The sequence below is a fragment of the Lithobates pipiens genome, unplaced genomic scaffold (genome assembly GCF_037356315.1).
Source record: "Lithobates pipiens isolate NorthernLeopardFrog02 unplaced genomic scaffold, aLitPip1_a1.2 Scaffold_23, whole genome shotgun sequence".
Taxonomy (NCBI): Eukaryota; Metazoa; Chordata; class Amphibia; order Anura; family Ranidae; genus Lithobates; species Lithobates pipiens.
This window is the reverse complement of record NW_027507785.1, coordinates 199,399,607-199,423,083: the sequence shown is the minus strand read 5'-3', so window position 1 is coordinate 199,423,083 and position 23,477 is coordinate 199,399,607. Positions and strand designations below refer to the sequence as shown.

At 45.7% G+C, this 23,477-nt stretch overlaps 1 protein-coding gene across 2 annotated transcripts in view; it reads left to right on the top strand.

The window, feature by feature from the left end:
- Nucleotides 1-5,229: 5,229 nt before the first annotated feature.
- Nucleotides 5,230-23,477, top strand: part of CRB1 (crumbs cell polarity complex component 1) — a 171,782-nt gene continuing 153,534 nt past the window's right edge. For both annotated transcript variants that reach the window (XM_077452761.1, XM_077452760.1), the window contains exon 1: nucleotides 5,230-5,487. In XM_077452761.1, the coding sequence (XP_077308887.1) occupies nucleotides 5,415-5,487 (73 nt within the window). In that variant the 5' untranslated portion in view covers nucleotides 5,230-5,414. The remainder of the gene's footprint in view (nucleotides 5,488-23,477) is intronic.

Genomic DNA, 23,477 nt, shown 5'->3' with positions numbered 1-23,477 from the left:
CAAAGCCACCAGCAGCACTGAAGGTGCATTCCGAAAGAACACTGGATGCAGGACAGGCCAGTAGCTCAATTGCATACTGTGCAAGCTCTGGCCAGTGATCCATCCTCAAGACCCAGTAAGCCAGAGGATTTTCAGTGGGAAAGGTGTCCAAGTCTGACCTTGCCCCTAGGTATTCCTGCACCATGTAAATCAGACGCTGGCGATGGTTGCTGGAACCGATCATACCTTGGGGCTGCGGACTAAAAAATTGTCTGAAAGCGTCAGTCAGACGGCCACCTTCTCCACCGCTCCTTCTGACCGATGCCTCAGCAACACGTTGTCCAGGACCAGGAGTTTGTAACCTCCCAGTCTCTGGGAACACGTTGCACAGACCTTTCTGCAAGGCCTCCCGGAGATGTCTCATCCTCTGCTCCCTCTGCGATGGCAAGATAAGGTCGGCAACCTTACCCTTGTAACGTGGATCAAGGAGAGTGGCCAGCCAGTAATGGTCCCTCTCCTTGATCCGAAGAATACGAGGATCCTTCCACAGGCTTTGCAGGATCAGGGAGGCCATGCAGCGTAGGTTAGCTGAGGCATTCGGTCCGGAGTCCTCTGGGTCACTAAGGACAACATGATCCGCAGCTACCTCCTCCCAGCCACGTACACGTCCGCGGGTTTCTTGGGACTGTAAATCATCCCTACAAGACTGCTGCTGATGCTGAGTGCCAGCCTCCACCTCCATGCTGACACAATCATCCTCCTCCTCCTCCTCTTCCTCCTCCTCATCCTCTTCCTGTGATGGGTGGCACAGCAGGAACACTGTCTGGATAAAGGGGGCCTTGAGAGGCAAGGAAGTCCTCCTCTTCCTGCCTCTGTTCTGCCTCAAGTGCCCTGTCCATTATTCCATGCAGCGTATGCTCCAAGAGGTGGACAAGAGGTACCGTGTCACTGATGCATGCACTATCACTGCTCACCATCCTTGTGGCCTTCTCAAACGGTGACAGGACAGTGCATGCATCCCTGATCATGCCCCACTGGCGTGGTGAGAAAAAAACCAAGCTCCCCTGACCCTGTCCTGGTGCCGTAGTCGCACAGGTACTCATTGATGGCCCTCTGCTGCGTGTGCAGCCGCTGCAGCATGGCCAACGTTGAGTTCCACCTGGTGGGCATGTCACATATAAGGCGGTTCTTGGGCAGGTTCAACTCCTTTTGGAGCTCAGCCAGCCGAGCACAGGCATTAAATGATCGGCGGAAATGCACACAGACTTTCCTGGCCTGCTTCAGGACATCCTGTAAGCCCGGGTACCTGCCCAAGAACCGCTGCACCACCAGGTTAAGGACGTGAGCTACACAGGGCACATGGGTCAGTTGTCCCTGTTGGAGGGCGGAGGGGAGGTTGGTGCCATTGTCGCAAACCACCATTCCTGGCTTAAGCTGGCGTGGCGTCAACCACCTCTCGGCCTGCCCCTGCAGAGCTGACAAAACATCCGCCCCAGTGTGGCTCCTGTCCCCCAAACAAACCAGCGCAAGCACGGCATGGCATCGTTTTGCCTGCGTACTTGCGTAGCCCATGGAACGCCTACGGAGCACCGCTGGTTCTGAGGCCAGAGCACTGGAAGAGGCCATGGAGGAAGAAGAAGAGGAGGGGGTGGAGGAGAGAGGTGTGTCACAACCAATAGTAGCATTTTGGAGGCGTGGTGGTGGAACAACCTCCAACACTACTGCACCTTGTCCTGCATCCTTCCCAGCAGCCAGAAGAGTTACCCAATGGGCCGTGAAAGACAGGTAACGTCCCTGTCCATGCCTGCTGGACCATGAGTCAGCGGTAATATGCACCTTACCGCTGACCGCCCTGTCCAGCGAGGCAAGGACATTGCCTTCCACATGCCGGTAGAGAGCCGGAATCGCCTTCCGTGAGAAAAAGGGACCTGCCTTCCGTGGCGTTTGGGGACCTGCCACTGAGGAACCGCACATTGTACAAACTCACGGAAGGGGGCAGAGTCTACCAACTGAAAAGGCAGCAGTTGAAGTGCTAGCAATTTAGCCAAGCTAGCATTCAACCGCTGGGCATGTGGATGGCTGGGAGTGAACTTCTTTCGCCGGTCCAGCAACTGGGGCAGGGACATTTGCCTGCTATAATCGGACGTGGGTGTACTGCTAGCAGAGTGCCCGGAAGCACTTGGCTGTGACACACCTAATTCTACACCTTCCTTCCTCTCAGAGCAGGTTTCAGAGAGGACTGAAGGTCTAGTGGGGTTGGAGATGCCAGCTAATGAGGAGCAAGGAGAGGTCCGCTTTGTTCTTTGGTGTGGGTCTTTGAGGTACGCTTGCCAACGAGCTGCATGGCAGGTCAACATATGTCTGGTCAAGCATGTGGTGCCCAAGCGGCTGATGTTTTGGCCACGCGAGATACGCTTGAGACATATGTTGCAAATAGCAGCGGTGCGATCTGATGCACTCGTCTCAAAAAAGGCCCACACCAAAGAACTTTTAGAATAACGCGCAGAGGCAGCGCCCTGCACAGGCGGAGCTCTGCGGTGTGATTCAGTCGGTGTGCTGCCCCTAAGCTGGCCCCCGGAGGGCATCCTGCCTCGTTGGACATGTGCCTCCTCCTCCTCCTCCTCTCTCATACCAGGCACCCACATGGAGTCAGTGCCCTCATCATCCCCTCCCTCTTCATCACTGGAGCAAACCTGGCAGTATGCTGCAGCTTGTGGAACATGACTGCCAGATTGCTGTCCTTCTTGAGCATCCCCTCTCTCTGCATTCACGCTACTGCCTTCCTCTAGCTGAGTATCATCATCAGAGCCTACAAAACACTGGGCATCCTCCTGGAGCATGTACCCAACACTGTGCTCAAAGAGTTCAGGAGACTCCTCAGGAGGACGTGGTGGGTCTAGGGAAGGAGTCACTGATGATGACATTGAGAGGAGGGAAGACGATGCCTTGGCAGCTGCTTTGCTAGTACCCTGAGACTGGGTGAGAGAGGATGAGGAGGATAAAGAGGGCTTGGTCATCCACTCTACCAAGTCGTTGGCATGTTGCGGCTCAACGTGTCCAGCTGCCGAAAAGAAGGACAAGCGTGTCCCATGGCCACGTGCTGATGATGACGATGCACCGCGTCCACGACCAGCACTGTTGTCTCTAGACACAGAGCCGGCTTGCCCTCTCTTATCGGCTCGCGCCTGTCTGCCTCTCCTTGCTGGCCTTCCAGACATGGTAATGGCCTGAAGGGAGTTGGGTAAAACAGCAATTAGGTAGTGTATATTGTGCTGGAGGCACACAACACCCACTAACTCCTGCAGATGCCTTTATTATAGAACACCAGCAATAAAGGGTAGATAAAGGGGTATACTGTACTGGAGGCACACAACACCCACTAAGCCCTGCAGATGGCTCTATTAGAGAACAGCAATAAAGGGTAGATACAGGTGTATATTATGCTGGAGGCACACAACACCCACTAACTCCTGCAGATGCCTTTATTATAGAACACTAGCAATAAAGGGTAGATAAAGGGGTATACTGTACTGGAGGCACACAACACCCACTAAGCCCTGCAGATGGCTCTATTAGAGAACAGCAATAAAGGGTAGATACAGGTGTATATTGTGCTGGAGGCACACAACACCCACTAACTCCTGCATGCTTGGCCAATCATGAGCCAGCAATGCATTGCGCCATCACAGTGCATTGTGGGCCATGAGCGACACAAGAATTTGGCGCGAACGGCCCATAACGTTCGGAATTCGCCGAACGGGCGAACAGCCGATGTTCGAGTTGAACGTACGTTTGACTCGAACGCGAAGCTCATCCCTACCCAGGACACTGCATTCACTATATCTGGTCTCCCACAGTACACAGAACATGGAAATGCAATTATTTTGGTAAATATAAACTGCTAAATACCTTTTCTCATCAGCAGTTAAAGCAGTCTTGTGTCTTATATTAGTGTCTGGTTAAAGCTTGTAGGAGGAGTTTTCATTCACCACTGATTTCCCTTTGGGGTTGCAAAACCCTCTGTCTGGACAGTGCTGATTGGTCCTGTGCTGATCACTCGCTCTCTGCCAAGAAAAAAAAATCTCTAGCAATACACACCAAACTGAGCATGTGCAGCTTGCCCCCCAAGGCTCTGTTCTATCAGCAGATAGGTTGGGAACTGTGAAAGAAGAGGAGAATGAGGCCGCGTACACACGGGCGGACTGTTCGCCCAACTTTGTCCGCTGAACAGTGTTTCAGCGGACAGTCCGCTCGTGTGTGGGCTTCAGCGGACAGTTTCAGCGGACAGTCTGGCGAACAAAGTTTTTCGGAATTCCCGTAAGACAGTCCGCTGAAACTTGGTTTGAGCGGACAGTCCGCTCGTGTGTAGGCTTGTTCGACAAACTAAGTCTCGCGCATGCTCAGAAAGAATTTACACGGCGAAGGTTGCATTGCAGTGTATAGGACGTCGTTTTTCTAGTCCCGTCGTACGTGCCGTTCACGTCATCGCGCACGCTTTCAGCGGACTGTTCGTTCATCGTGTGTGGTCAAGTCCGTTCATGCAAATTTTGAGCGGACTGTTTGTCGTACTGTTTGACGAACAAAGTTGGGCGAACAGTCCGCCCGTGTGTACGCGGCCTCAGAGAAGACAGGATTAAACAGTTTTTTTACACAATGCAGAGGAATAAACCTTTCCACAGTGAATATAACAAGCATGCTTCACTGCATGTACAGGCTGATTTTACTGTTGTGTGTTTAGTAACACTTTAAGTGTTTATGCCAACACAGCGCAGAGAGGTGGGGGAAGTAAGAACATACTGCTAGCACCTTTTATTTTGGGGAAGGGGGGATTAGCAATTATAATGATTCATTTTTTAAACTATAAAGTGTAGGTTATTTTGCAAGATCAGTTTAAAGGTGACCATCTGTCTACACTTATCCTCATGAGATGAGAATTTGCCCTGTCTGGCCAAGAGAGGCTAGCTGGGGCACGGATTGAAATGTATGCAAAAGAAGATGCGCTGTTGTGTATACATTATGAGCCTTAAATAATTGCTTATTAAGGCAAGTGCTTCCTGTAATCATGAATCTTTTGTCAGGAATACTGCTCTGAATACCTGTTATAAATAGCAAGACCTAGAAGAGAAAAGAGGACCTCAAGGCAGATTACAGGCAGGATGGTCATGATTGTTAAGCATATTGTCTGTGATCTCACATCTTCCCTCCCTTTAATCCACTCCATGCATCTGCAATCATCTACACCAGATTTTGCACACTACCCAGACCACTTGTACCAGCATCCCAGCTGCTGTGTCAATGAGAGCAGGGTGCATGGTGTGTCTGTGCCGCTGTGTGCACGCTGAGGGACAGATGCTTTACCCATATGTACAAGGCATGGTTTGCTGTGTATATCATCTGCAAGGAATAATGTGGACACAACTATAGAGCAGCACTGGATGATGGAACAGCACAACATCCCTTTGATTTGCTGTCTCAATTTGGCTGTCTTGATGCTTCTTCAAGTCCCCTGTAAGTTGTATTGATTTCATAGATTTCTGACAAAATAGATCACTTTAATTGCTTAAATTGTAAACTTGCTATAGTGTTTTGGTTGTGTGCATGTCACATCAAACTTTATTGTAGAATAATATTCAACAGTCACTTTACTACTTTATCTGTTGTCAATTTTATTGTATATTTGCAAACCAGAAATGTTACTGTGCATAAGAAAAATGTTATTTCATTGTACGTTAAGCTCCATTAATAAGGTTCTGATAAAAATATAATTTACATCATTTCAAATAGAATTCTAGGAATTTGACAAAATCTACTTTTGCAGTAATCCTCCATCCTCTTTCTCCCCCTGCACTTCAAGAGTTAAATGCTCATTTAGGGTGCAGGGGATAAAGTGTAATACTTACCATACTTTATTCGTGGCTCATTCTCTCACCCTCCATCCATGCAACCAGTTCAGTAGGGATGAGCCAGATGTTCGAGTCAAACGTAAGTTAGATTCTAACATTGGGTGTTCGCCTGTTCGATGAACAGTGAACATTATGCGCCGTTTGTGGCAAATTAAAAAAGCCGCAGAGCATCATTAAAGTGGTTGTTAAGCCACTTGTATAAAATGCTCCCATCCCTTCTGTATTAGAACAATAAGTTCCCCTATGCCTGTCTGTACTGATAACACACCTTCTTTCTAAGATCATTTGCCTTTTCTCTCCTCTTCTCTGCCAGCTGAGAGTTCCAGGGTGGGGGGTGGGCAAGCACTGCCACTGATGTCGGCTGGGGGGGCCTACTTCAAAGAATAGCTTCAGGAGTATATAATGTACTGAGAGTGCAGTCATCAGGAGTATGTCCAGTGACACCCAGCCTTCAAAGTGCAGTAGTCAGGAATATAAAATGTATAACATAGTGTATATTGTACAGGGTATATTGTGCAGGGCTCAGAAGTGCATAATACACAAAGTCTAAGGATCAGGAGTGGTTGTCGCACAGTGCAGGGTCCAGGAGTGCGTAATGCACAGAGTGCAGGGTCCAGGAGTGCATAATGCACAGAGTGCAGGGTCCAGGAGTGCATAATGCACAGAGTGCAGGGTCCAGGAGTGCATAATGCACAGAGTGCAGGATCCAGGAGTGCGTAATGCAAATCACTCACCATCTGCAAATCTTTCACCGGTTCTTGCACATGCAAATTTCATCACAATTTTACATATTAATTAGCTGTGGTCACAGTTTAAAAGGGACGAGCCTTCGCAGAGAGCGGCCCTTGTACACAGGTCAGTGAGAGTAAAGTGGAAATGCAGGACACAATCAGTGACACAATCAGTGACTGTTGGGAGCTATGCCATATTATTAGACTGAATATGCAATCCCTATATCAGGCTGAAACTAAGAGAGAAATAAAGATAGAATTAACATGGCTAGCTATTATGGACTGTTTCATTTTCCACGGTGATCTTTGCCTAATAATGAAGTCCAGAGAGTTGCTCATTTAGGGAGGGTAAAAATTTTATGCATGGATGTTGTTAGGGCTCAATAAAGTCCCTGGGCATACCAAGGGTGAAAAGTTGCCTCGTCAGTGTACGGGGCTTGTATCCTTTTTTTGTTCTCCCTCTCTCGTCCGGTTTCCCTCTCTTAGGCTGCATTCACACCAATGTGTTTTTTCATGTTTTTTTTCTTTACAGGACATTATATTTAACATGGGTTTCTATGAAACGCATTCACATCAATGCATTTTGTGCCTCTGCATTTTTGGAAAGGGTCAGGGATTTTTTTTTAAATGAGAAGTGGTGCTTTTTTTGGTGCAGAAGAAGCTGCAAAAAAGCATATAGTCCTTTTTTACCACGACTTTCCTACAATTTGCGTTTTTTAATCTGCCCAACAACAAATTTGCAACAAAAAAAAGCATAAAAAACACAAATTGTGGCAAACACACTGTAAAATCACAGCAAAATCGTGGTAAAAAACCTTCAAACAGCACTGCAGAAACATTTAAAAGCAACATGCATAGGTGTGATTGGAGCCTTAGGCTCCTGCCCACAAATGCCCCTTGACTGTGTGTTCAGTTCCTCCATATGAAAGAAAAAAAAAGCCCTTGAAGATTCTCTTGGGATGTATAACTTGATTTTGGCCAAGGCCAGGAACCAGGAAGCAACTAAAGAAATAAAAAATAAATAAAATAAAGTGTACAATAAGTAAATACAATATTCTTTCCTATCTATTTACTAAGGCTAGTAGGGCATTTTGTTCCCCTATAAGTATTCATAATACCTGCAGTGATTGTTTGATAAATGTTACATCAACTTTTACAACTTTGGAAAACAGGAAAGGGAGCCTGTTCCTAAAAGTTGCCAGCACAAAACCTCTGTGGCACAATGGACTCACAGAAGTTGGTACTGCCCTTCTTAAAACAGCGACAAGAGGCAGTACAATAAGTAGAAGCATAGCAAAGGCTCACAGTTATGTGTGTAATCTCAGTTCTGGGCTCGGAGGGAGTATTAGAATTTGTTGTTTTGAGGATTATTCTTTGTTACTGCTGGATTATTATAAGTGATTGTGTCCTAGTAGGGATTAATATAGTCTATTGCTGCTTGGGTGGAGGATAATTTACTTCTACCTGTGTGTACATTTTTGTAATTGAATGCTACATTTAGGTGGGGAATTATATTTTAAAGCTGAAGTTTAATCACTTATATTATACCTTTACTGGTCCCCCCCCCCCCCCCATTCCATGAAGTGTTCTGCCTCTCCAGTGTAAGTACTGAAAGTGTATATAACTTATCAACTTGTGGTGAGATAGCAACAACTCGCAATCTCAGCAGTGTTAGCATACGGTGATTCGATCCATCTTGGAGACTGTAGAAAAGTTTAATACAAAACTTGTGCAGACCCTAACCACTTCAGCCCCGGAAGAATTGGCCCTTTAAAGTGATTGTAAAGGCTTGCTTTTTTTTAAACAACAAACATGTTATACTGACCTCCTCTGTGCAGTTGGTTTTGCACAGAGCAGCCCAGATCCTCCTCTTAGGTCCCTCTTTGCTGCTCCTGGCCCCTCCCTCCTTTGAGTGCCCCTCAGCCAGCAGCTTGCTACAGGTGGTCACCCAAGCCGAGTCAGAGCTCCGTATATCCATTCAGACATGGAGCCCCGACCTGGCCTCACCCCCTATCTTCCCTGATTGGCTGACTGACTTTGATTGACAGTCCCGCAAGCCAATAGCGCCGCTACTCTGTCTCAGCCAATCAGGAGGAGTGTACTAGATGGCTGAGGGGATCGTGGACATTGCTGAATAGAGAAGGAGCTCAAGTAGTTAATTGGGGGGTGCTGGGGAGGCTGCTACACACAGAAGGTTTTTTTTATCTTAATGCATAGAATGCATTAAGATAAAAAAACCTTCTGCCTTTACAACTCCTTTAATGACCAGAGCACTTTTTACAATTTGGTACTGCGCTACTTTAACTGATAATTGCGCGGTCATGCAACGCTGTACCCGAACAAAATTTGCATCCTTTTTTTCCCCACAAATAGAAATTTCTTTTGATGGTATTTGATTGCCTCTGCGATTTTTATTTTTTGTAATATAAACAGAAAAAGACCGAACATTTTGGAAAAAAAGGATATTTTCTCATTTTTGTTATATAAAAAATCCAATAAACTCAATTTTAGTCATACATTTAGGCCAAAATATATTCAGCCACATATCTTTGGTAAAAATGTCAATAAGCGTAAATGTATTGGTTTGCACAAAAGTTATAGCATCTACAAACTAGGGTACATTTTCTGGAATTTACGCAGCTTTTAGTTTATGACTGCCTATCTCATTTCTTGAGGTGCTTTGGCAGGGCAGTACAACCCTCTCCCCCCATGACCCCATTTTGGAAAGTAGACACCCCAATTGCTGAGAGGCATGTTGAGCCCATTGAATATTTTATCTTTTTGTCACAAGTGATTGAAAAATGACAAAAAAAATAATAAGTTGTCACTAAATGATATATTGCTCACACATGCCATGGTTATATGTGGAATTATACCTCAAATACCTTTTGCTGCATCTCCTGAGTATGGGGATACCACATGTGTGAGACTTTTTGGGAGCCTGGGGGCGTACAGGACCCTGAAAACCAAGCAACCCCTTCAGGATTTCTAAGAGCATACATTTTTAATTTCACTCCTCACTACCCATCACAGTTTCGGAGGCCCTGAAATGTCAAGATAGCAAAAAAATATATATAATTACCCCATTTTAGAAAGAAGACACTTCAAGCTATTTGCTGAGAGACATGTTGAGTCCATGAAATATTTTATATTTTGCCACAAGTTTCGGAAATATATATATTTTTTGTTTTACACAAAGTTGTAACTAAATTATATGTTGTTTAAACATGGCAGGGGTATATATGGAATTACACCCCAAAATACATTCTGCTGCTTCTCCTGAGTACGGGGATACCACATGTGTAGAACGTTTTGGCAGTCTAACTGTGTACAGGACCCCGAAAACCAATCCAAGGGGCTGAATTTTGGAGAGCCGATCAAATCCAGGGTCCCCCCGGGGTCGACAGAGTTCATTGTCATTGAAGTGCATAAAGATATAGAGAGACACTCACAAAGGTGATTCTCCAGGCACCCCTTTTCAGTGAAGACTGTTCCTCTGTAACATCTCTCCTGGTGAAGAGGAATAACGAATGACCTTGAAACGCGTTGATTATTACTCTGTCCATTTATACATGAGTGATGTAAAAGTGTTTTTTTTATCTCATTGTGAACAACATGTTATATCAACTGTAATTTTGTAAATGGTCAATACAGCAAAAGTTGTGGCTATTTTTAGATTTTGCATTATTACATTTTGAACTTTTTACCTACCTATTTTTGTATAAGTTTTTTCTGATGTCATTGCCCTTTAAAGTCCTGCCAGAGGGTTTTCTGTTGTTTTCTGTGTCTTATATTAGGGATGTGGGCAATGCCTCCTACACCCCACTAGAATTGAACTAATTTATCTACCTAGTGATTGGGGGAAATACAGGCGCTGCAGAAGTGGTGGGCTCCCAATTCGGATTGGCAAATGCAGTGGGAAGGGCACTATGGGCTCGACGGGCCTGTGTTTGTCTTCTTGGTGGATGTGGGACACTATTTGTACTAGCCACTGCACTTATGCGACTTGCCACACCACCAAGTGTTACTGCAGTGCTGGATGTATGACCAGGATGTACTAGACTTCTGGTGCTTGTCAGTTCATCAGAAGGATGAGCGATGCTACTACTGGCTCTCTGCTCCATATGAGAGCCCTGCGGTTCTTGCACCTCAACAACAGCAGAAGAACGGGGTTGGGTACGCCTGACCTTGGCAGGGACCACTACTCCGTCATCAGAGCTATCTGTCAGGGTGCTGCTGCTGTCTACCGGTTCGCATTCTGAGCCTGAATCTGACAGATGGATGACTTCCTCTTCACTCTCATCTGTCATGCTCAGGAACGTGTAGGCCTCTTCACTACTGTACCTTTGATTGGACATTGTGGTCTCTAAATTTACTGGTACAACTAGTGAAACTCACAGGAAAAAAGAGAACCTGATTGTCAACGACTGCTTCAAATGATACCATAAAAACTGTTAGTATTCGCTAACAGTTTTATTATTATTAAAATTTATATAGCGCCAACAGTTTATGCACCACTTTACAATGTAGAGGGGGGACAGCAAAATTACAGTACAGTTCAATACAGAAGGGACAGGAGGGCCCTGCTCATAGAGCTTACACTCTAAAGGGAGGAGAGAGTTAAGGAGAGAGTTGCAGTAGTCAAGGCGGGAAATAATCAAGGAATGAATAAGTCGAATTCTGGAGATGTTGCGGAGGTTAAGGTGGAAAGATTTAGCCAGCGATTTGATGTGGGGGCTGAAGAAGAGGTCAGAGTCAAGGATTACACCCAGCACCCTGGCCAGGCCTGGATCAGACCTTACTCTGCAAATGCTGCAGTTATTTGTATTGTCTTTTGTAAGTGACAGTGATTGATTGATTGATACTGCACTTGGGTGGGCTGGGCTGGGCTGGGCAGAGGGGCTAAATGCAGGTGCTAGCAGGTATCTGGGTGGATTCCGCTAACGCTGTGTTTTTGGGAACACTAAACTACTGGGGACGCTAATATAGTTCTGAAATATATTGATCCGTTCAGACACTATACTACTAAGGGAGGTGTATGGTGTGTGTGTCGGTGTTAGCGTTACTGGCAATAATCTGACACTGCCTGAGGCGACGTGGACCCTAATCACTACTACTGATGTCACCCGATGGGTGATCAGGGGGTTAAACCTTTATCCAGCAATATATGGCGGGTGCCCTAACACTATAAAAACCTGACGGTGACAGTAACTAGCTAACAGGCTAAGTACACACTGACAGGAGGTGATCAAGGGGTTAAACATTTATTGGGGGGTCCCTAGACCTATCTGGGCCTACTACTAAGTACCCTAATGCTGATTGTTTTCACAAATTACACCAGTACGGTGATCAAAGAAAAATATGAAAACTGCACTTGGTGACAGGGAGTGAAGGGGTTAACCGGGGGGGGGGGGGGGATGTGTGCCTATGTGTACTGTGTCAGTGCAGTGTTGGTGCAGGGAGATGACATCACTTCCCCTGCCTGTGTTTACACTTGCAGGCCGGGGACAGTTTCCCATTCGCCAAAACCAATCACAAAGTCCGGGCCAGAAATCATTGGCTTGGGCCTGAAGACTGATCGGTTCTGAAGCAAATTCGATCGCCGTGTGTGCGCCAAGAGGGCGCGCACCCCCTAGGTGGCCGCGCACCTGACGTACAGCTACGACACCTCGCCCAGGAGATCCAACCTCTGCGGCGGGTGGTCCGGAACCAGTTAAAGTAGAACTATAGGCAAAACTTTTTTTTTTTCATTTTGGATGGAGCAAGGGAGGGTCATAACCCCTGTCAGATGTTTTTTTACCATCTGTGCCTGACTTCCCAGTTCTGTGTAAAGGATGATTTTACACACAGAGCTGTCACAGATCTCACAGACTGCAGCCATCTCCACACATAGTACACCAAGCACCACTGTCCCTGTTCCATGAACATCTGTACCAGTGCACAAAACATCTGCAATAGTGCTCCATTGTGACGCTCAACATCTGTCATAAATTACAAGTGCACAATAACATCTGTCAGTGTACCAGTGTCCCACCAATAAATAAATGTAAAACAATTAAGTCCCCCCCCCGTGCTCGTGTGCAAAGACGAATGCACACGTTGGTCCCGTACGCATGTAAACCGCGATCACACCACACGTGAGGTATTGCCGTGAACGTCACAGCGAGAACAATAATTCTAGAACCAGACCTCCTGTGTAATGCCGCGTACACACGACCGGACTTTTCAACATCAAAAGTCAGCCAGAATGATTCCGGCAGACCATTCGATTGTGTGTGGGCTGCAGCGGACTTTTGATTTGCAAAAGTCTGACAGACTTTAGAAATGGAACATGTTTCAAATTTTTCCGACAGAACTCCGCCGGACCCAGTTCCTACCGAGAAATCCGCTCGTGTGTATGCTAGTCCGATGGACAAAAACCGACGCGAGGGCAGCTATTGGCTACTGGCTATGAACTTCCTTATTCTAGTCCAGTCGTACGTCATCACGTTGGAATTCGTCGGACTTTGGTGTGATTGTGTGTGGCTAGGTCCGTTCATTCGGAAAGTCCGTCAGAACTCTGTCAGAACTCCGTCGAAAGTCTGTCGGACCTAGTCCCTCGAAAAGTCCGGTCGTGTGTACGCGGCATTACTCTAAACTGGTAACCAATGAAGACTTATAAAGCATTGCCTATGGAGATTTTTAAATACCGAAGTTTGGTGCCATTTCACAAGCGTGCGCAATTTTAAACCATGATATGTTTGGTATCTATTTACCCAGTGCAACACCATATTTTATATTTTACCAAAAATGTTGGTATTATATTGTCTCTGTGTGCATTGAAATTCATTAAAATATATATATGTATTAGGCCGCGTACACACGCGGGGACTGTTCGCCCAACTTTGTCCGTCAAACAGTTTCAGCAAACAGTCCGCTCAAAATTAGCATGGACGGACATGGCCACACACGACGAACGAACAGTTTGCTAAAACCGTGCGCGATGACGTGAACGGCACGTACGACGGGACGAAAAATACGACGTCCTATACACTGCATTATAACTTTCGGCGTGTAAATCCTTTCTGAGCATGCGCGGAACTTAGTTTGACGAACAAGCCTACACACGAGGGGACTGTTCGCTGAAACAAAGTTTCAGCGGACAGTTTTTCGGAATTTCCGAAAAACCTTGTTCAGCGGACTGTTCGCTGAAACTGTCCGCTGAAAGCCCACACACGAGCGGACTGTCCGCCGAAACACTGTTCAGCGGACAAAGTTGGGCGAACAGTCCCCGCGTGTGTACGCGGCCTTAGTGTGTAAAATTGCATTAGAAAAACTGCTACACAAATACCATGTGACATAAAAATTAGCATTTTATTCTCCAGGGCCTCTGCTACAAAATGATATAATGTTTGGGGGTTCTATGTATTCACTAGCAAAAATGCAGATTTTTACTGTAAACAAAACGTGTCAGAATAAGGTCTGGTCTAAAAGTAGATAATAGCTGAAGGTGCTCCTTGGATGTTGCATTAAGGCTGTGAAAAAGTCTCACACATTGTATCACCATACTCAGGAAGAGTAGCATAATGTGTTTTGGGGTGTATTTACAAGTATGCCTATGTCGTATGTGAGAAATAACTTTGTGTGAAGAAAAAATTTATTTCTTAACCAGTTGCCGACCGCCGCACGACGATGTACGTCGACAGCATGGCACGGGCAGGCATATTGGCGTACATGTACGTCCCTTGCCTCCCGCGGGTCGGGGGCCCGATCGGGCCCCCGCCCGGTGCCTGCGGCGGTCGGTTTTCGTCCGGGAGCGATCCGGGACGAGGGGGCGGCCATTCATTCATGGCCACCCCCTCGCGATCGCTCCCGACGAATAGGAATCCCCCGTGACATCACTTCCTCTCCTGTAATGTAAACACAGGAGAGGAAGTGATGTATTCTCTCCTCCGTGTCGGTATTTTTCGTTCCGACACGGAGGAGAGCGGATCGGTGAGTTGCACCAACACTCTACACACACAGTAGAACATGCCAGGCACACTCACACCCCCCCTTTACCCCCCGATCACCCCCCCAATTACCCCTGCCCCCCAGTCACAGTGACACCAATGTCATTTTTTTTTTTTTTTTTTTTTTTTTTTGCATTGGTGTCATTTGTGACTGTAATAACTGTTAGGGCAGTTAGAGTTAGCCCCCTTTAGTTCTAATGTACCCCCCTAACCCCCCCAATAAAGGTTTAACCCCGTGATCACCCCCCGTCGCCAGTGTCACTAAGGCTGGGTTCACATTGCAGCGGTTTATGAGAACGAATGTGATTCGCACCGCACTGCAGTGCAAATCACATCCGATCTCTGTGCGATTCGAGTTCAGCCATTCGCCGCACCCGCCACACCCGCCGCACCCACCGCAAATTCGCACGGGACCCTTTTTTTGGCCCGCAGCAGAATCGGATCGCATGGGTGTTCACACCATGCGATCCGAGTTTGCAGATCGCACTGCGATATGCGAACTGATCTGGGGGTGTCAGTAACATTTCACTGACACTCCCAGCAGTTCGCATAGGGCAGTGTGAACTGCCGCCGGGAGGCATGCGATGCGGGAACCCGCCGCGGATTTGCGGCGTTTCCGCATCGCTCCAGTGTGAACCCAGCCTAATAAGCGATCATTTTTCTGATCGCCGTATTAGTGTCACAGGTGACGCTAGTTAGGCAGGTAGGTATTTAGGTTTGCCGCAGCTTTTTATAGCGCCAGGGACCCCCATATACTACCGCATAAAGCCCCCTGATTGCCCCCTAGTTAACCCTTTCACCAGTGATCACCATATAACTGTTACAGGTGACGCTGGTTGGTTAGTTATTTTTTATAGTTTCAGGGCACCCGCCATTTATTACCTAATAAAGGTTTAACCCCCTGATCACCCGGCGGGTGTCATTTGTGACTAATAACTGTTAGGGCAGTTAGGGTTAGCCCCCTTTAGTTCTAAGGTACCCCCCTAACCCCCCCAATAAAGGTTTAACCCCGTGATCACCCCCCGTCGCCAGTGTCACTAAGGCTGGGTTCACATTGCAGCGGTTTATGAGAACGGATGTGATTCGCACCGCACTGCAGTGCAAATCACATCCGATCTCTGTGCGATTCGAGTTCAGCCATTCGCCGCACCCGCCGCACCCGCCACACCCGCCGCACCCGCCGCAAATTCGCACGGGACCCTTTTTTTGGCCCACAGCAGAATCGGATCGCATGGGTGTTCACACCATGCGATCCGAGTTTGCAGATCGCACTGCGATATGCGAACTGATCTGGGGGTGTCAGTAACATTTCACTGACACTCCCAGCAGTTCGCATAGGGCAGTGTGAACTGCCGCCGGGAGGCATGCGATGCGGGAACCCGCCGCGCATTCGTGGCGTTCCCGCATCGCTCCAGTGTGAACCCAGCCTAATAAGCGATCGTTTTTCTGATCGCTGTATTAGTGTCACAGGTGACGCTAGTTAGGCAGGTAGGTATTTAGGTTCGCCGCAGCTTTTTATAGCGCCAGGGACCCCCATATACTACCGCATAAAGCCCCCTGATTGCCCCCTAGTTAACCCTTTCACCAGTGATCACCATATAACTGTTACAGGTGACGCTGGTTGGTTAGTTATTTTTTTATAGTTTCAGGGCACCCGCCATTTATTACCTAGTCTCACTAGTGTACCCCTAAATTTAGGGGTGTCTACTTTCCAAAATGGGGTCATTTGGGGGGGGTTTGTGCCATCTTGGCATTTTATGGCCTTCAAAACTGTAACGCCCTTAGAAAGCCTGAAGGCGGTGCTTGGTTTTCGGGGCCCCGTACGCGGCTAGGCTCCCAAAAAGTCCCACATATGTGGTATCCCCGTACTCAGGAGAAGCAGCAGAATTTATTTTGGGGTGTCATTTCACATATGCCCATGGCATGCGTGAGCAATATATCATTTAGTGACAACTTTGTGAAAAAAAAAAAAAAAAAAAGTTTGTAATTTTCCCGCAACTTGTGGCAAAATATAAAATATTCCATGGACTCAACATGCCTCTCAGCAAATAGCTTGGGGTGTCTACTTTCTAAAATGGGGTCATTTGTGGGGGTTTTGTGCCATCTTGGCATTTTATGGCCTTCAAAACTGTAATAGGTAGTGAGAAGTGAACTCAAAAATTTACGCCCTTAGAAAGCCTGAAGGCGGTGCTTGGTTTCGGGGCCCCGTACGCGGCTAGGCGCCCAAAAAGTCCCACATATGTGGTATCCCCGTACTCAGGAGAAGCAGCAGAATTTATTTTGGGGTGTCATTTCACATATGCCCATGGCATGCATGAGCAATATATCATTTAGTGACAACTTTGTGAAAAAAAAAAAAAAAAAAAAAGTTTGTAATTTTCCCGCAACTTGTGGCAAAATATAAAATATTCCATGAACTCAACATGCCTCTCAGCAAATAGCTTGGGGTGTCTACTTTCTAAAATGGGGTCATTTGTGGGGGTTTTGTGCCATCTTGGCATTTTATGGCCTTCAAAACTGTAATAGGTAGTGAGAAGTGAACTCAAAAATTTACACCCTTAGAAAGCCTGAAGGCGGTGCTTGGTTTTCGGGGCCCCGTACGCGGCTAGGCTCCCAAAAAGTCCCACATATGTGGTATCCCCGTACTCAGGAGAAGCAGCAGAATTTATTTTGGGGTGTTATTTCACATACGCCCATAGCATGTGTGAGCAATATATCATTTAGTGACAACTTTGTGTAAAAAAAAAAAAAAATTTTTTTTTTGTCATTATTCAATCGCTTGAGGCAAAAAAATAAAATATTCAATGGGCTCAACATGCCTCTTATCAATTTCCTTAGGGGGTCTACTTTCCAAAATGGGGTCATTTGGGGGGGTTTTGTACTGCCCTGCCATTTTAGCACCTCAAGAAATGAGATAGGCAGTCGTAAACTAAAAGCTGCGTAAATTGCAGAAAACGTACCTTAGTTTGTAGATGTGACAACTTTTGCGCAAACCAATAAATATACAATTATTGACTTTTTTTTTACCAAAGACATGTGGCTGAATACATTTTGGCCTAAATGTATGACTAAAATTGAGTTTATTGGATTTTTCTAATAACAAAAAGTAGAAAATATAATTTTTTTTCAAAATTTAGTTTATATCGCAAAAAATAAAAATCGCAGAGGCAATCAAATACCATCAAAAGAAAGCTCTATTTGTGGGAAGAAAAGGACGCAAATTTTGTTTGGGTACAACATTGCATGACCGCGCAATTACCAGTTAAAGCAGCGCAGTGCCAAAGTGTAAAAAGACCTCTGGTCATTTACCAGCAAAATGGTCCGGTCTGAAAGTGGTTAATTTTCAAAAGAATTGTGGGAAAAAAGTATCACTTAAAAAAACTTGCCATGCCTCTTACTAAATACCTTGGACTGTCTTCTTTCCAAAAAGGGGTCATATGGAGAATATATGCACTGTCTTGGCTTTTTAGGGCCTCAAGAAATGAGATAGGCCGTCAGTAAATCAGGTGTGATCAATTTTCAATGATTGGTACCATAGCTTGTACACTCTATAACTTTCACACAGACCAAATATTATACACTGATTTGGGCTATTTTTATCAAAAAAATGTAGCAGTATAAATTTTGGTCAAAATGTCTGAAGAAAAATTATTTATTTGCAAAATTTTATAACAGGAACTAAGAAAAATGCATTTTGTTTTTCAAAATTGTTAGTCTTTTTTCATTTATAGCACAAAAAATAAAAGAAACAGTGGTGATTAACCATTTCAGCTCTGGAAGGTTTTACCCACTTCCTGACCAGGCCATTTTTGTGAATAGCGTTTTTTGTCAACTGCACTGATTTAACTGACAATCGCATGGTCGTGCGATGCTGTACCCAAATTCTCATTCAAAGTGTGACAGCAATGAAAGCTGAAAATTGGCCTTGGCAGGAAGGGGTGAAAGTGCCCATTATCGAGGTGGTTACTGGGGGAACAGACAGCAATAAAAAACTTACAGGGGTTCTAATCCCTCTCCACTCTATCCCCAAAACTAAAAAAAAAAAAAAAGTTTTGCCTTTAGTTATACTTTAGCAGATGAACATCAGATAGGTCAAACAATCATAATATGACCAGCTCCAGCAGTACACATGAGATCAGGATGGAAACTAAAGCATGGTGAAGAAGGGTGAATCTAACTATACAGAGCACCCCTTTTCTATGGAGTGAGGTAGTGAGAAAATTATTTCAAGGCAAAGAAACACACAATGCATGTGTAACATGAAACTCCCCATTAAAATCTATGATTTCAAATATTAAACAAACTAGAACTTGAGTCCAAACATTTACAAATGAAGGCTTTCGCCCCTTCCTGCCCAGGACAATTTTCAGCTTTCAGCTTTCAGCTCTGTCGCACCTTGAATGACAATTGCGCGGTCATGCTACACTGTACCCAAACATCAAATATCATTTTGCTCCCATAAATAGAATTTTCTTTTGATGGTATTTGATCACCTCTGCGGTTTTTATTTTTTGCTAAGCATACTAAAAAAGAACAACATTTTTGATAAAAAATAGTTTTTCTTTGTTTCGGTTATAAAATTTTGTTTTCTCCTTCACTGACAGGCACTTATGAGGCGGCACTGATGGGCACTGAGTTGGCATTGATATATGGCACTGATGGGCACTGATATGTAGAATTGATGGGCACTGATATGCAGCAATGATGGGCACCAATAGGCGGCACAGATGGGCACTGATAGGCAGCACTGATGGGCACTGACTGGCAGCTGTGATGGGCACAGACAGGTTGCTGTGATGGGCACTGACAGGCGGCTGTGATGGGCACTGATAGGCAGCACTGATTGGCAGATAGGCGCTACTGATTGGCACTGACAGGTGGTATTGACAAGTTTTACTGCTGGGCACTGAGATGGGCACTGACTGGCACTGTGGTGGGCACTGATATGGGCACTGATTGGCACTTTGATGGGCACTGTGAGCTATGTTTTTATGGGGCACTGACTGACAGCTTATGGGCACATTTTAAAAGGTGTTGTGGCACATCTGAGGGGGCTGTGCCGATCGGCAGCTCTCCCTGTCAGCGCGAACCGAGAAATGCCATTTACCAGCACTTCCTGGTTCACGTGATTGTCAGCTGTGGTTGGTCACAGCTGATCATGTGGTAAGAAGCCTCTGACAGAGGCTTCTTATCACGATCGGAGATGCAAGGTGTCAGACTGACATGCTGCACTCGTGATAGCCTCTCTGATGTTTTGGAGAAGTTTAAAGCAGGGTTAGGTTATAAAGCATCGCATGGAGCACAGTTCAATCCATCATCCAAAAATGGCACAACTTCAAACCTACCAAGACATGGCCGTTCACATAAACTGACAGGCAGGGCAAGGAGAACATTAATCAGAGAGCAGCCAAGAGGCCATGGTAACGCTGGAGAAGCTGCAGAGATCCAGGTGGGGCATTGTGTCCATATTGAAGAGTTACAAAAAGAAAGCCATTGCTGAAATAAAGCTATAAGAAGTTCTTTTTGCAGTTTGTGAGAAGCCATGTGGGGGACACAGCAAACATGTGGAAGAAGGTTCTATGGTCAGATGAGACCAAAATTTAACACACATTCCCCACCATGAAACATGGTGGTGGCAGCATCATGTTGTGGGCATACTTTTCTTCAGCAGGGACAAGGAAGCTGGTCAGAGTTGATGGGAAAATGGATGGAGCCAAATACAGGGCAATCTAAGAAGAAAACCTATTAGAGTCTACAAAAGACTTGAGACTGGGGTGGAGGTTCATTATCCAACAGGACAACGAGCCTATACATACAGCCAGAGGTACAATGGAATGGTTTAGATCAAAGCATATTCTTGTGTTAGAATGGCCCAGTCAAAGTCCCGACCTAAATCCAGGAGTAATGCTGCAGCGGCTGCACAGACAGCAGAGGGCCATCAATGAGTATCTGTGCGAGTATGGCAACAGGACAGGGTCAGGGGAGCTTGGTTTCTTTTTGCCACACCAGTGGCTACTGATCAAGGATGCATGCACTGTCCTGTCACCATTCGAGGAGGCCACAAGGATGGTGAGCAGTGATAATGCATGCATCAGGGACACTGTCCCTCTAGTCTTCCTGTTGGAGCACATGCATCATGGAATCATGGACAGGGCACTTTAGGCAGAACAGCGGGAGGAAGAGGAGGACTTCCTTACTTCTCAAGGCCTCCTTTATCCAGATGACATTCCTGTGGGCCCACCAAACACACAGGAAGAAGAAGAGGAGGAGGAGGATTGTGTCAGCATGGATGTAGAGGATAACACTCAACAGCTGTCTTCAAGGAATGGTTTTCAGTCCCCAGAAACCCAAGAAGTTGTACGTGGCTGGGAGGAGGTGGTTACAGATCATGTGACCCTTAGTGACCCAGAAGACTCAGAATCGAATGCCTCTGCAAAGTTACACTGCATGGCCTCCCTAATTCTGCAAAGCCTGCGAAAGGCCCCTAGGATTTGTGGTATCAAGGAGAGGGATCATTACCGGCTGGCAACCCTTCTTGATCCATGTTACAAGAGTAAGGTTGCAGAACTCATCCTGCCCTCACAGAGGATGAAACATCTTCAGGAGGCCTTAAAGAAAGGCTTGTGCAATGCATTTCCAGACCCCAGGAGGTTACAATTTCCTGGTGCTGGACACGTGTTGCTGAGTCTTTGTTCAGAGGAAGAGCGGTGGAGAAGGTGGCCAACTGACCAATGCCTTTAAACAATTTCTCAGTCCTCAGCAAGAAGGTCTGATTGGTTCAAGCAACCATTGCCAGCGTCTGCATTACATGGTGCAAGAATACCTGGGGGCAAGAGCAGGCTTGGAGACCTTTCCAACAGAGCATCCACTGAGTTACTGGGTCTTGAGGATGGACCACTGGCCAGAGCTAGCTTAATATGCAATTGAGCTACTGAAAATGAATCAGTCTTGTATCAGCAGCTATCAAGCACCTGTTGCTGATGTAACTGATTGAATTTGCTATGGATGTGGGATCCTTTGAAGACTGCCTATGCTGACTATCCTATTCCTCCTCAGTCTTAATGATGCTAGCTTCCAACAATATTTTTGGTTTAGGGCACCACCACCACCACCACCCAAGGCCCAATTTTTCTTCCCTTGTTTAACAGGTTTAACAGATTTTTGATCTAATATTTTATAGCGGGGTCTGTTTCTGCACCCAACAAGAGTATCTGTGGGGGGTTACAGTGTTGTAGCACCACCACCAGCATCCAAGGCCCAATTTTTCTGCCCCTGTTTAACAAGGGCATGTAATTAAAATGTTGATCTAATATTTCACAGCAGGGCCCATTTCTGCACCCAACAAGAGTATCTGTGAGGGTTTACAGTGTCGTGGCACCACCACCACTAAAGGCCCAATTTTTCTGCCCCTGTTCAACAGGGGCATGTAATTACAATTCTTGATATAATATTTACAGCAGGGCCTTTCCTGCACCCACCCACGAGTAACTGTGAAGGCTTACAGTGTTCTGGTACCACTAACACCTAAAGCCCAATTTTCTGCAGCTTTTATAGTGCCTGAGGGCCTGGGGGACCCCTGCGCCATTTCTTTTTTAAAATTTGATTGAAATTTGAGTTCTCCTTAATATCCATACCAGACCCAAAGGGCCTAGTAATGGACTGGGGGGAACCCATGACATTTTTTCAATGATTTTCATCTATATTGCCAGGACTTGACAATATATTACAGCCGCGAGTAGTTTAAAATGACATCTTTTCCTTTTAGAAATGTAATTTTTCTGTGGTATTATTCTAAACACAGGAAAAATGTGCCACTTTACAGGCATACTAAGGACACCCCCCAGGTACCATATTTAAAGGACTATTTCATTTTTATTGTTCCACTTTAAGCATTATTAAAATCACTGCTCCGGAAATTTAAAAAAACAAAAAACTTTTTTTGCATTGATACATGTCCCCTGGGGGCAGGATCCGGGTCCCCAAACACTTTTTGTGGCAATAACTTCCATATAAGCCTTTAAAATTGCCACTTTTGATTTTTCACGTCCCATAGGCTTTAACAGTGTTTGCATGTTCAAACTGATTTTTTTGCCTGATCACATGTTCTGCTGCGACCCAAACCGGGGGTGTTCGTCTCATCCCTACTAGGAGAATCTGGGTGAATGAGAGATGAGATGACTAGGCAAGTTCAGGGGACTGACGGAATCTGAAAGTCTCAGATGTGTGAGAGAGCCTAGGAACTCAGGAAAACCCCTACAGAGAGACCAGGGAGTGGGCCCAGGCAACAGGGTGCTACAACTAAATTGGCTGGGATATCCAGCAGTGCTAAGAGAGCCAAGAAAGATGAGAGTGGGCTACAACTGAAAACACAAAGGTACTGTGTAATGAGGTCTAAGGAACCAGAAGCCAAGAGCCAAGATTAACACCTAAGCAGTTGCACTGCTGCAGTGAGAGCCAGATGACTTTTTCCGTTACCTGTTTCAATGGTGAAAATCCCATGTGTGGGCAACTGTGTGTTGAACTTTAATTGTGTTTAAAAAAAAAAGTGGTCTGGCAAGCCTTTAAAACCACAGTATATATATTATATACAGTGTGTGTGTGTGTGTGTGTGTATATATATATATATATATATATATATATATATAGTATCTCACAAAAAACTGAGTACACCCCTCACATTTTTGTAAATATTTTATCATATCTTTTTATGTGACAACACTGAAGAAATTACACTTTGCTACAATGTAGTGAGTGTACAGTTTGTATAATAGTGTAAATTTGCTGTCCCCTCAACACATAGCCAATCATGTCTAAACCGCTGACAACAAAAGCGAGTGCACCCCTAAGTGAAAATTGTCCAAATTGGGCCCAAT